The 12,026-nt window shown below is 34.6% G+C and overlaps 1 protein-coding gene and 1 non-coding gene across 7 annotated transcripts; both read left to right on the forward strand.

Annotated features, from left to right (window-relative positions):
* Positions 1-3,463: 3,463 nt before the first annotated feature.
* LOC148783029 (U6 spliceosomal RNA) lies at positions 3,464-3,562 on the forward strand. The gene has a single exon (XR_016050762.1). It is a non-coding gene; the product is annotated as a U6 spliceosomal RNA (small nuclear RNA).
* Positions 3,563-4,497: 935 nt separating this feature from the next.
* On the forward strand, positions 4,498-9,938 carry LOC18427259 (uncharacterized). Of its 6 annotated transcripts, XR_016048814.1 has the most exons (9): positions 4,498-5,044; positions 6,193-6,651; positions 7,120-7,288; positions 7,490-7,530; positions 7,895-8,192; positions 8,593-8,665; positions 8,908-8,998; positions 9,154-9,233; positions 9,526-9,938. XR_016048814.1 is itself a non-coding variant. In XM_011622478.3 (8 exons), exons 1-8 carry the CDS (start codon positions 4,970-4,972, stop codon positions 9,769-9,771), a joined length of 1,491 nt encoding a protein of 496 aa, XP_011620780.1. In that variant the 5' UTR covers positions 4,498-4,969; the 3' UTR covers positions 9,772-9,938. The 6 variants fall into 6 exon arrangements, 4 of the variants coding, with proteins under 4 accessions (XP_011620780.1, XP_020518664.1, XP_088713398.1 ...); XR_016048815.1 differs by lacking the exon at positions 9,154-9,233; XM_011622478.3 differs by lacking the exon at positions 7,490-7,530.
* The last annotated feature ends 2,088 nt before the right edge of the window (positions 9,939-12,026 follow it).

Below are 12,026 nucleotides of genomic sequence, written 5' to 3' on the forward strand. Positions count from 1 at the left end.
CCAGAGACCTTAGGGAACGTATCTCTTATTTTAAAAAACTGTATGAACATGTTGTTCTATCAAAATTTAGATGTTTAGTAGAAATAGTTGAAGTATCACAAAATATAACTAAGTAGCATATAACACCAAGAAGGACGGCTACTATGATTGCTTTATCCCTATCCAATTGTGGTTTTAATGCATGCATATGCTGCATAAATAATTTGCAAAAGAAATTCCCAAACATGATGTCTATTCCATTATTATTGTGGGACCAAAATCCTAAAACTTCTTAACTCAAAAAGGATACATATTGATCTCGATCCAACCGACAAATTCCCTTCTTTTAACTCCGACCGAATTGATATGATCGATCTCCCACTTAACTTTGAATAATATAAAAAAGTTTTAGAATATATAACTTTTGAAACTTACTTTAACTAACAATGATTAAGAAAGTATTCAATAAGATCATTTACCTCATGAACAAAAGGATAAATATTAATTTAGGCTGTTAAATATGATATCAGACGGTGGAGAATCTGCCACTGGTTGCTTCTCAAAGTTCAAAATAAACTTGTTCTAAATTTTACATGGACACCAACCCATTAGTTTATATCTCGGATGATTTGAGATAATTTTTACTTTTTTATACCAATAGGTAAAAGAAAAAGTTTATACAATGTGTAAATTTTACACTATTAAAGTATCATACACCTAAATCATCCTCAAGGAGTGCTTTGAGGTTGAAAAACCCCCAATCGATCATCCCGACCTCGAGATGTATTGTCATGTAGAAAAAAAGAATTTCAAGTCTTAAAAATAATTTATTTTGTAACAAGTTATTTGGATCGTTTATTTTCAAGATTTCAAGTGTTCATAAATTTGCTCGATCTATACCATTTTTAAAAAAATTTAAGTTTCACGAGTAGAGATGAGAGTAGATTTTTAAATTATCGTAAAGATGAATGTAGATTTTCAAATGGAAATACCATTTGAATCAACATTCAATGACCCACAATTCCATTACCCAAAAAAGCCATCATTACTAGTTCACAATTCCACATGCTATGGATGTATCGATAGTCATCACCAATTTTCTCATGACCACTAAAAATTTGAATAAATTACAAAAATATCACTAGAAAAAAAAATTGTTTACACAAGCGAATATGAAAATAAAAATAAACAGGGCAAGATTTTAGGAAATTTGGGGGGAATAATAAGAGTGGCAATCAATAAAAAGGAAATAAAATACGAAAAATAAGAATAGCGAGAAATTTAAAAGCGGACTTTTGTTCATGTGCCCAAAAAATCATGATACTTTTGAAATATAGTTTATAAAAGGAAAATTAATTGAATTATGTTTAATATTTAAACTTTTTGGCATTTTTTTTGTAGTTTTTATCTGATTTTAAATTGCCCGACATTCTCTGGATCAGATTTCAAATAACTTATCGATCGAGACCGATACTCAGTAAAAAATGTTATTAAAATTTATCCAATCACATCTAAATTAACTAGTTTAAATAGTTCAACTTTTTAAATATAATTTGACAAGTCTCCCTTCACAAAATATATTGAATAATAAAAATAAAGAGCAATAATGATAGATTAGAGGAGGACAAATAATCATAAAAATAAAGAAGTGAAAGAATGATCATAGAAATAAAGTTGTTAAAGTAGGTCTAGTCAATTGAGAGCTTATGAGGCATACCTTTTTTAGGACATCAAGTAGCATGTCACTAAAGAAAGAACAAACCACCTTTACATATGACTTTGTTGCGTTTTAATGAAGCAAGGGGGGGAAGTTTCAAGGAAACATTACTTCTGTACCATATTTTAAATAGGATTATTATGCATAGGTCAATATTTTAGTAGATTTTACGGGGAGGTCCACCCCGTCCACTTTTATTTTTTCTAATTTTTGCCCCTCAGCCAGAAATGGGATTACTTTTCCATTTTGTCTTTAGGTTTTTATTAAGTTTAGGGCTATTTGTCTGCCAAGGTACAATTTAGGTTATGTTCAATGTTGGAATCATTGGACAACCCTAAAGTTTGGCAGTTTGATGTTTCAAATATCATATTATTTTATTGTACCGTTGTTTTATGGTAATTTTGATGTTTGAAATATTGGATTACTCTCTTATCCTACAATCTAATGTTAAAAACATTGGCAACATATTTAAATTAATTACGGTCCTATCCGATAGCCTCATTGACGTCTTCTTTGATAGAGGGAGTAAATATCGAAGGGTGAGGTTTTGTATAAGGTGCCAATCATATGCAATTGAAGTAAGGTACACCTCAAAACTATACTGAAAATGTAGTTTCGGTACCGTAAAACATTGTGATGACATCAAAATCTATTTTTTTGGTTCTAATTATGAAATTTAAAACTTTAAAAATAGTGACGATCAAGTAGATTTAAATCTTGAAAATAAACGGTTCAGATAATGAATTAGAAAATAAACTATTTTTAAGACTAAAAATTCTCTTTTTTTTCATGTATACGAATCTCGAGGTCCCATTTGACGGTTTAGCATAAAAAAAACCTTTTTCTAGTGGGAATTTTAGGTGCACCTGACGTGTAAACTATAAGGTTGACACCTTACTCAAACTTTTTCCGATATTGGATGACTTTTGAAAGTTTAAATGAATAAAGATCTCTTCTTTGAATGGAATGGAATTTACCCAAAAAAATGTCATGGAATTTTTTATCCAAATTGACTGTGGTGACTTTAAATATGATATGAAGATCTCCCGTTGATATGCCTTTTTGACCACTTAGTGGCATGTTTTTACTGGTCTTCTATTAAAAGTAGGCATACAGCTAATTTTTAATCATTTTTTTATTTTAATAATTTCCAATGCCTTTTCCTCATATTCTTTCTCTAAACAAAAACTAGGCATGCTGGTTGTTTCCTCATTTTCAATTTTTTTTTTATATGAATTTTATCATTTACAATACTTTTTCAATTGTTTATTTCTCTCTATATATAAGCTCACTACTTACACTCTACGTATCCTATTTAAATTTCGACCTGATCAATTAAATTATCTCTCTCAAAACTCTTTCCTATAAAATTACAGGGTTTAATTTTTCTTTATCTCTCTCTTAAAACTCTCTCCTATAAAATTACAGGGTTTAATTTTTCTTTATTATATCTTAGAGAAATTTTTGCTAATATTTTAATAATTACAAAATTATCATTAATGTTTATATATTGTACTTATTTTTTATTTTTTTCTTCCTAAAATACTTTTGCTTCGAAACTGACAATTTTGGTAGGAAAAGAGCCCGGGCTTAATTGGCTAATTGATTTGTAATGCTAGACTCAATTATTACAAAGGGTTAGAGTCCTCTCCCCACTGACTCACCCAAAAAAAGTGATGTATTTTTTCATTATTAAGATGAAAACATCGGTTCAAAATTAGCAATAAAGCAAATAATAATCCAAACCTAGTAACAAAAATATTGAAAGTCTCTTCAGAAACATCCAATAAAATTGGAATTACATAGAGAAATTAGCATGGCCCCTACGCATGGGTAACACACAATCGAGAATTGGTATGAATTTGTTTCCACTGAAAAAAAGACTAAAAGCAGAATTGTTTTAAAAACTGAAAAAAAAGGATATGAATGTAAAATATAGAAATGTATTCGATGATTTTCGACTTAGATCGGCTGATTTCAATATTGATCACCGATTTTTTAAACATTTCTTTTGATACACCTTGTACAAAAGGTAAATGGTTTCATTATATACTTTATCTTTTAAAAATGAGTAATGATCCTATTAGACCCTCCCACACTCATGTGTATAGGACCCCAAAAGATTGCCATTAAATTGTGCAAAGATCTATAGAAAGTCAAGTCGATAACTTTTCTAGAGATCTGTATCAAATTTAATGGTGATCGGGGGTCCTACACACATAGGTGTGGGAGGGTCTCATAAAGTCTTTTTTATTTATTTAATAGTGATATTTTGGAATCATACACACATGGGTGTGAGAGGGTCTCACAAGATCATTTCCCTTTAAAAATATAAAAAAGTATATTATAAGACTATATATCTTTAGTATATGGTAGTCACAATTAATTTTAACAATTGGATGTGAAATTAGATGGCTGTATTTATTTCATTGACCAAGCTCAAACTTTAAAATAAATTTTTTAAAACTTCATGAGCCACCAAAGCTATCAAATTTACATCAAATGATTGTAATCTGTAAGCCATTGTAACTTCTTTGCATAAAACGTAAATAGTGTTATTGTATATAATCCTTTTAAAATATTACCGCAAATTTCCCTCTATTTTATGATTTTCAAAACCTTTTCATCATTTATTTCTCTTTCTGAGGAAGATCAATGCTCACACTAAATATATTCTGTTTCTTAAATTGCAATGTAATCAATCAAACTCTCTCTCCAAAATTCTCTCTTTTAAGTTCTCTCTGTAATCAATTAAACTCTCTCTCTCTCTCCAAACTTCTCTCTTTTAAGCTCTCTCTCTTAAGTGCAGTGAGGGCCCTTTGCTTTTAAGTGGGTGTCTTTTCGTAAAACACCACTGCAAGCGAGAATCTAGGGTTTCAACAATTCCGAACAAAATTCCGCCTTTTTCTCTTTGCACCTGAAAATTCTCATCAAAACTCGGATTTCATTCATTAATTCACTCAAAAGGAATAGATTTCCACTGTAATTTCTGACATTCATGCTGCAATCCAAGCTCCCTGCCATTAATAATAAGAATTTTGGGGATTTGCATTAGAAACCATAAATGATCGATCCAATTTCGATGGTTTTCACAGGGATATCTAGGTTTTCAACTCCATTGCACTGTGCTTTAGTAACTGTGAATTGATGGAACTTGCTCTCATTGGGGTTGTTAAAGTCTAGGGTTTTTTTCCCCACCAGTGATCCATGGAATTCTAGCTCTTTATTTAGAGTTGCCACACCAGAAGTGTGAACTCAAGTTGCTGTGTATTAATGGAGGACTCAATAGCTGAACTAAGGTCAGATGAAGGAGGGGTATCGAATGTTCCTGGCCCCCAAGTTCAACAGGTATTAGATGAAATTGTGTAACTCATCTTTAAAGCTGAAATTTATGAAAACTTGATGTTTTTCTTTGTCTGTGTAATTGAAATTAATCATACAATTCTGATGAACTATAAGGTTTCTACGGGAATTACGAGTGATTTTTTTTATTTATTTAGTCAAATGGCATTACATATTAGTTTGGTCAATTTCCTAAGTTTTGTTTGTAGATTTGCTGTCAAGCTCAGGTTGTCTGGAGTTTTCTATATTTTTGGCTACATTTTATGTTTCCAAGCATTTTTTTTAATTGTATGTATCAGGCGATATTGATATTTCCTTATTTATTCTATTCCATTTTCTTTGTATTTGTTAATATAATGCATTGAACGTTTTCGCTTAGACCCCTCCAACTTCGGGTGAGGAACATTCGAAGGTGGGAGGGGGATTTATCGAAGAATATCAAAAAGAATTTTAGCAAAATTCAACCAAAATTTGGATCAAATTTTTAGAAACTGGGTCTGCAAAATTTCTTAAAATAGCCTGTTTTAATGATTTGGATGTTTGATCCATTATTTGTTTTCAAATATTCAACACATTGTTGGACCTAAGTCTTGGTTGGGCAACTGGATATCAAGTTTTGAACAAAAAATTATCTTTTGCCCTTGGATTGACACTGGAACAAGAATAGATAATATGAAGGTTAGATGGACTGCCTTTGTTTGGCTTCCTATGGAATATGTCGTAACGTAGGTCAAACGAACCTGGATCTTTTCAATTTGAAGAGCTTTGTGATCTGAAGGAATGAGTTTTCTCTTTAGTTGTGGGAAGGAAATTAATTTCATTAAATATCTAATAATCTAAATGAGTGTGCATTGCTTGGGAGCACTTTATTAATGGTTAATAATTGATGGGAAGCATGCTATTCAAACTTTCTGATATTTCTTATATTCTTTTGATAATTATGATGATTTGATTTTTTTCGACGAAACGAGAGCTGGCCCTGAATATGGCTTGTAGCTTATTATTAGATAACAGAGAGAAATATTTCCACTTTAATTTGAACTGTTCCTTATATTTGAACTGCTCTTCATATTTGAACTATAGATCGTCTCTTTTGACTTCTTAAGAACCCATCTCCTTAGGTTATTATGAGTATCTTTTACTTGTTATTGTAGGTTTTGGAGAAGAGTGAGGGATCTGATGCAGCTGCTCCAGTTCCACATCCAAAGAAACCAAACCTTTCGTTGCAAATACCAGCGAGAACCTTAGATAATTCATGTGCCAACTCTGTGAGAATAAACATCCCCCCAACACCCAGCCCAAGTTCAACAAGAATGAACTTACCTCCACGACCAAATTCTGCAAAAAGCAAACCAGGAATCAGAAATTTCTTGCCACAAAGGAGCTTCAAGACAAAGGGCTTGACGTTAGAAAATGAGAAAACAGTGCTGCTTACTGCTGGAGAAACCTTGGAGAAACAACAAGAAAAGGCTTCTACTTCGAGGTCTTTCTCTTTGACAAGGGGTTTTCTAACTTCATCACTGAATAAGACACATTCATTACCAGTTACACCAGTTTCAAATTCAGCTCCACAAGTAGCACAAGAAGCTGTGGCTGACGAATCTGGTCTAATTGTAAGTGTTTGCCTGACTTCTTTAATAACTTTTTGGATACTTTAGTTAGTTTTTTTCTGAAATGGAACTGTAATCCTGCTCTTATCTGTGTCGGCCAAAGTTTTCAAAGAGAATCAGAGTCTTCGAAAACTTGATTTGGGTAGATGCAGTCTTCTTTTTGGTATTTTGGCTGAGCATGATATATTAGGCCAGGAATATTTTTCGCAATCTCAGAGTCACATTGTGATTATGTAGGCCAAAGTTTTCAAATAAATAAGTCTTTTAAAACTTGATTTGGATAGATGTGGTTTTCCTTCTGATTTGTTTGGAAATGACAGCCATTACCATATTTCTTCCTTGGTATACATGCTTCGTACTCCATCATCACCATCATCATCATCGAAGCCTTATCCCAATTATTTGGGGTTGGCTACATGCTTCATACTACAGTTTACAAATTTTTCTCTGAATTTCCTGTTCTTCTCACAGCGACCAGCTAATCAGAAGCATATATCACGCTCACTATCGGTTCCTGTAAATGTCAAACATAGAAGTTTAAGAAGAATGGATTCTTTAGGAGGTCTAATCCGAGTTATTCCGGCCACACCTCGTGATCCAAAGGATGAAATTGTCTCACCAAATGAGGCCCCTGTGATAGGTATTGATATCCACTATGGACATTCTGTTCTCATAGTTTTCTCATAGCTGCAGTTTGTTGACGTATTAGTCGCCCAACTGAGAAATTCACATAGGGAAGGTGTCCTCTATTGCAATGTACTATGTGTCTTATTATGCAATGGACAATGGGGAAGCCATTTTTTTCTAAGTCTATATACTGAAATAATGGATGGTGATGCAGAGGGATGAGCACTATCATCGGAGTCATGTCCTCTGCTTCTGGTGGGTCCTGCTATATCTCCCTCATCATCCATCATTTCAATGGGGTGGTGATGAACCAGTTAATTATGATTTTGCCATAGTCTATTTGATTAAGGTGTTCTTTCACATGCATAAATGGACATGTATGGGCAATAGATCTCTCTTTCTCTCTCTCTCTCTCTCTGTCTCTCTCTCTCTCTCTCTCTCACACACACACACACACACACACATACAAACACATAATGTCAAAAAGCTGGATCCAAGGTTTCCGTTACTTGATCTTGACGCCTTCAGCTTGCAGAATGCCATCATATGCAGATTGATGCTATTGGTTTATAAATGTAGATCATTTTCTCCTTTTTTGTCAAAAAAATATCTGGTATAGGATCTGAAGATGCTGGTGAAGATATCCCTGAAGAAGAGGCAGTCTGTAGAATTTGTTTTATTGAACTTTGTGAAGGGGGTGTGACCCTTAAGCTGGAGTGCAGCTGCAAGAATGAGCTGGCACTTGCTCACCAAGAGTGTGCAGTAAAATGGTTTAGCATAAAGGGTAATAAGATTTGTGATGTTTGCAAACAGGAAGTAAAAAATCTTCCTGTGACATTGTTAAGAGTTCAAAGTTCTCGGCCTGTTAACAGACAATCAGCTGCCGTAGCTCAGCAAAGGGCAGTGAGTCAGTATAGGTACGTTTTCAATATTAAATATTGGTAAAGTTGCATTGAATGCTTTTCTTTATCATTTATTAGTATACTTGATGAAGATATTAATAAATTAGAACAAGGTAATGTATACTATAACAAAGTAACCATTAAAAATTATAGACCATTGATACCATAGCTATCCTATTATATGATGGCTGATCATGGAGAAATAGGGAGTCCATCACTGGGATCATTTCCTCCTCTTGTGGGTCCCCACTCATTTTCCGTCACCATTTGTCATTTCATCAAATGGTGATGGCCTCAACAGACTATTGTTTTCCATTTTTCCATTGTAATATAGTACCTTCCCTATAATTAAAAGCAGAGGAGCATACTGATTTATTCTATTGATTTATGGCTTACTTTGTTTCACTTGTGATAGGGTATGGCAGGATGTTCCAGTTCTAGTCATGGTTAGCATGCTCGCCTATTTCTGCTTTCTGGAACAGCTTCTGGTATGCCACGCATTACTAACCTATTGAAACTTCTCCTACTGTGTATTATTACTGGTCAATTAAGTGGTAAGATCTATTCATTCTCATGAGTATGGCTTTTTCTAACCCATCTTAATGTCAAATGAAAAGAAAAACAAGGACATTAGAGAAAATCCTGCAGATGGTAAGTTTTCATCTGATTTTGCTAGTTTTAGACTTAGTTCTTTGCATGGCCAATTAGTTTCTCTTTTCAATGGAGACAGGTTGCTAATAAGGGATCCAGTGCTCTTGCAATATCTTTGCCCTTCTCTTGTGTCCTTGGTCTCCTCTCATCGATGATAGCTTCTACTATGGGTAGGCTCCCTGTTGTTCTATGGTTTTTTTATGCCATTGGCGTTCGCACTCTCCTCGACTCCTTTTTGTGAGAAGTCATGTAAATGTTTCACGTTCCATTAAATGTATGAATTTGCATGATTGTGACTGAGAAATCCTGTTTCTGATGCTTACAGTGAGCAAGAGTTACATCTGGGCTTATGCTTCCTTCCAATTTGCCCTGGTGATTCTGTTTGCGCATATATTTTACACAATTGTAAGCATCAACACATCAAATGAGTGAACCATACTATTCCTTTGTAGATGGAATCTCCGTTTTTTGTCACACACACACACACAAGCAGAGAGAGAGAGAGAGAGAGAGAGAGAGAGATCCCATTGACTCTAAAAAATGACTCTTGTTCCGTCGCCTTTCTAGTATGTAATATTATGATCTTTTGAAACCAGTGTTAATATCCAAGTATCTCCTGCAAATTTTCCAGCACTTTCTAACTTCAAAATTTCCAGCTCTTTCTGACTCACAAACTGTGATTTTTGTGGACTCACAGCTGAAGGTCAAGGCAATTCTATCGGTGCTTCTTTCATCCTTCACAGGGTTTGGCATAGCAATCAGCACTAACTCTTTGATAGTGGAATACTTGAGATGGAAGGCTAGGCGTGACTCACACTTGAGGCATCGCCAGAATGATCCAGTGAGACAAATGCCGCCTCAGCCTGGAGATCATACTTCTAATGGTTCAGGCCACCAAGATGTCGTAACTAATAATGAGGTGAATTCATCGCAAGCCAGATGAAGCCCTAAAGTGATCAGTGAAATTTCAGCTATGGCTTTGGTTTCTGTGGTGCGAAAAAATTGGCACCAAGTTCACGTAACTTGTATTGTTTTTTTGAGAGCTTGTAAGGTTGTGTTGTATTCGCATCACATGTTTATAATTCCTAATCTCATTTGTGCTTCTAATTTGATCTTTGTGTGTTAAATATTTGGTTCTTATTGCCTACCCCTTTACAAGTAGTCATGCGATAGACATCTTTATGCTTCCAATGTATTCATAAGGTGCCCTGGGACCCTAAAGGGCCTGCCCGTCCCCAACCCAGCCTGTACCGAGCTAAAGGGGCATTGGTCCAGGCTCAACCCAGCCTTGTTAATGGGAATGGGCTGGGCGAGGCCAATAGATACTGAATTCACCCCCCCGCCCCCCGTTATATTCATAACAAGGAAATCAAGAAGGCAGTAGGACTGGGCCGGGTTGGTAGCCGACCCCAAATAATTGGGATAAGGCTTGGGTGATGATGATGATGATGACTGGGCTGGGTTGTGACCCTTGCCCCAGGCTCGGCTTGGACACTTGGCCTAGATTTCAGGCTTGGGCCTTGCCGTTAGGCCAAATTTGGTGGGCCTTGCCGTCAGGCCAAATTTGGTAGCCCTTGGCTAGGCTATTCAGAAGCTTCATTGCTTCTGAATCATTGGTTTTCATGGCCCAAATCTTAACTTATTTTTTTTCTAATCATTTATGAGGTTTAATTGTCAATTCTAACAGATTGCCTCTGAAATGTTTCTCTTGTTTAAAATTAAGTTCTTTGATAACAAATCAAGTACATTCTGTTTCTTTTAGTGCAAAGTTAATTTCCTCAAAAAATAAAATAAAATAAAATACAGGCTGAAGAATACTTCCTGTTTAATCAGTAGTTATTTTATCATTTTATTTTCTTTTTTGTTTATCCAAATTAGATGTTCATTATAAGTTCATCATTTTCTGCTCATGCACATACTCCATGAATGAGTTCACATACTTACGGTCTTCATTGTAACCAAGAAGGTTTCCCAAGCTTTATTGTAGTGGGAAAGGTTTAGTGTAATGGGAAGTCTAATTTCTGCATAATGCTTTTTTCTGATTTGAGGTAGTTGCGAGTGGGTCTTTTTCAAGGATGTGTATTAGAGGTTGATTTTTATGGCAGACTGTTTTTTTTGCATGTGGTTCCCAAATTGAACTCTTCCAAAGCTTGAACTGCCAGGGACTTTACCAAGCACCATATATTCTAAGAGGGCATTCACCAAGAGGTTCTAAAAATCCAGAGTAATTATTGGACCACACATACACAGACACACATGCACAGCGAGAGAGAGAGAGATGAGTTAATCCTACAAGTAACAGTCGAGATTTACAAGAATGAAGTCACCCTTCCAATTATGAGAACATTTACATGAGGCCCAGATGCATCATATCAAACTCCATATTTTGAGGAATTGAGGACAATGTATTGGATGCTGGCCTGTGTGGTTGTGTGGTTTTAGCAGTTTTGTTAGCAATGGTATGTACCAAGTTCGATTTTTTTATTGAATTTCCCAAAAAAAAAAGAAAGGAAAACTACAAATCAATAGCAGTATGCGTGCTAGAATGATAGAATCAGCGCTTTAAAAAATGGTGCAAAATACCTGCAAATCCATTTCCACCCTTAGATTTGGAAATCTTAAAACCTGATTGTTCTACCATCCTGCGAATGCTTTCACTTTAGATCAGATTTTAACATGTCAGTCATGATAGAGCACTCTTTACATCCGGATTTTTTTTAAAAAAAATCTTGAAATTGGATCTTGAGATATAAAAAGATAAAAATTTGCATAATTTTGGGTCGTTATTCATCCAAAATCATGGAGTTTGAGGTGCGGCATTAGAGTAAAGGACTGAAACCGTGATTTCATTGTAAACACACTCTAGAAAAGATCCCAGTGTCTATCCTTTTCTCATGTAAAACGAATTCAAAGAAAGTTGGAAATATGGGCTAATATGGATGATGTCATGTCAAATATACAAGCCAGAGAGGTAATCTTCACGCACATCAACAGGGAGAAGAATAGAAATTAGTAACTCTTTGATGCCTTTCTACTCTTATGTCGATCTTCTTCTTTTGTCCTTTCCTTTCCCCCTCTATTTCCCCTTTTTCTGTTTTATTTGTTTAATCTTCAGTTGTAAACCTCCTTTGTAATCTCTCATTACTCAATTAAATTACCGTTAAAATTCAACAAAAAAAAATAAAATAAAATTGTGTT

Source organism: Amborella trichopoda, chromosome 2, assembly GCF_054954075.1.
Source record: "Amborella trichopoda isolate Santa Cruz 75 chromosome 2, AtrichopodaSantaCruz75HAP2 v2.0, whole genome shotgun sequence".
Lineage (NCBI taxonomy): Eukaryota > Viridiplantae > Streptophyta > Magnoliopsida > Amborellales > Amborellaceae > Amborella > Amborella trichopoda.

Excerpts from the sequence above, each read along its gene's own strand:
- LOC18427259 (XM_011622478.3), top strand. The coding sequence starts at position 4,970 with ATGGAGGACTCAATAGCTGAACTAAGGTCAGATGAAGGAGGGGTATCG. Across the intron at positions 5,045-6,192 it reads CTGGCCCCCAAGTTCAACAG|GTTTTGGAGAAGAGTGAGGG; the intron begins GTATTAGATGAA and ends TTGTTATTGTAG. Across the intron at positions 8,193-8,592 it reads AGGGCAGTGAGTCAGTATAG|GGTATGGCAGGATGTTCCAG; the intron begins GTACGTTTTCAA and ends CACTTGTGATAG.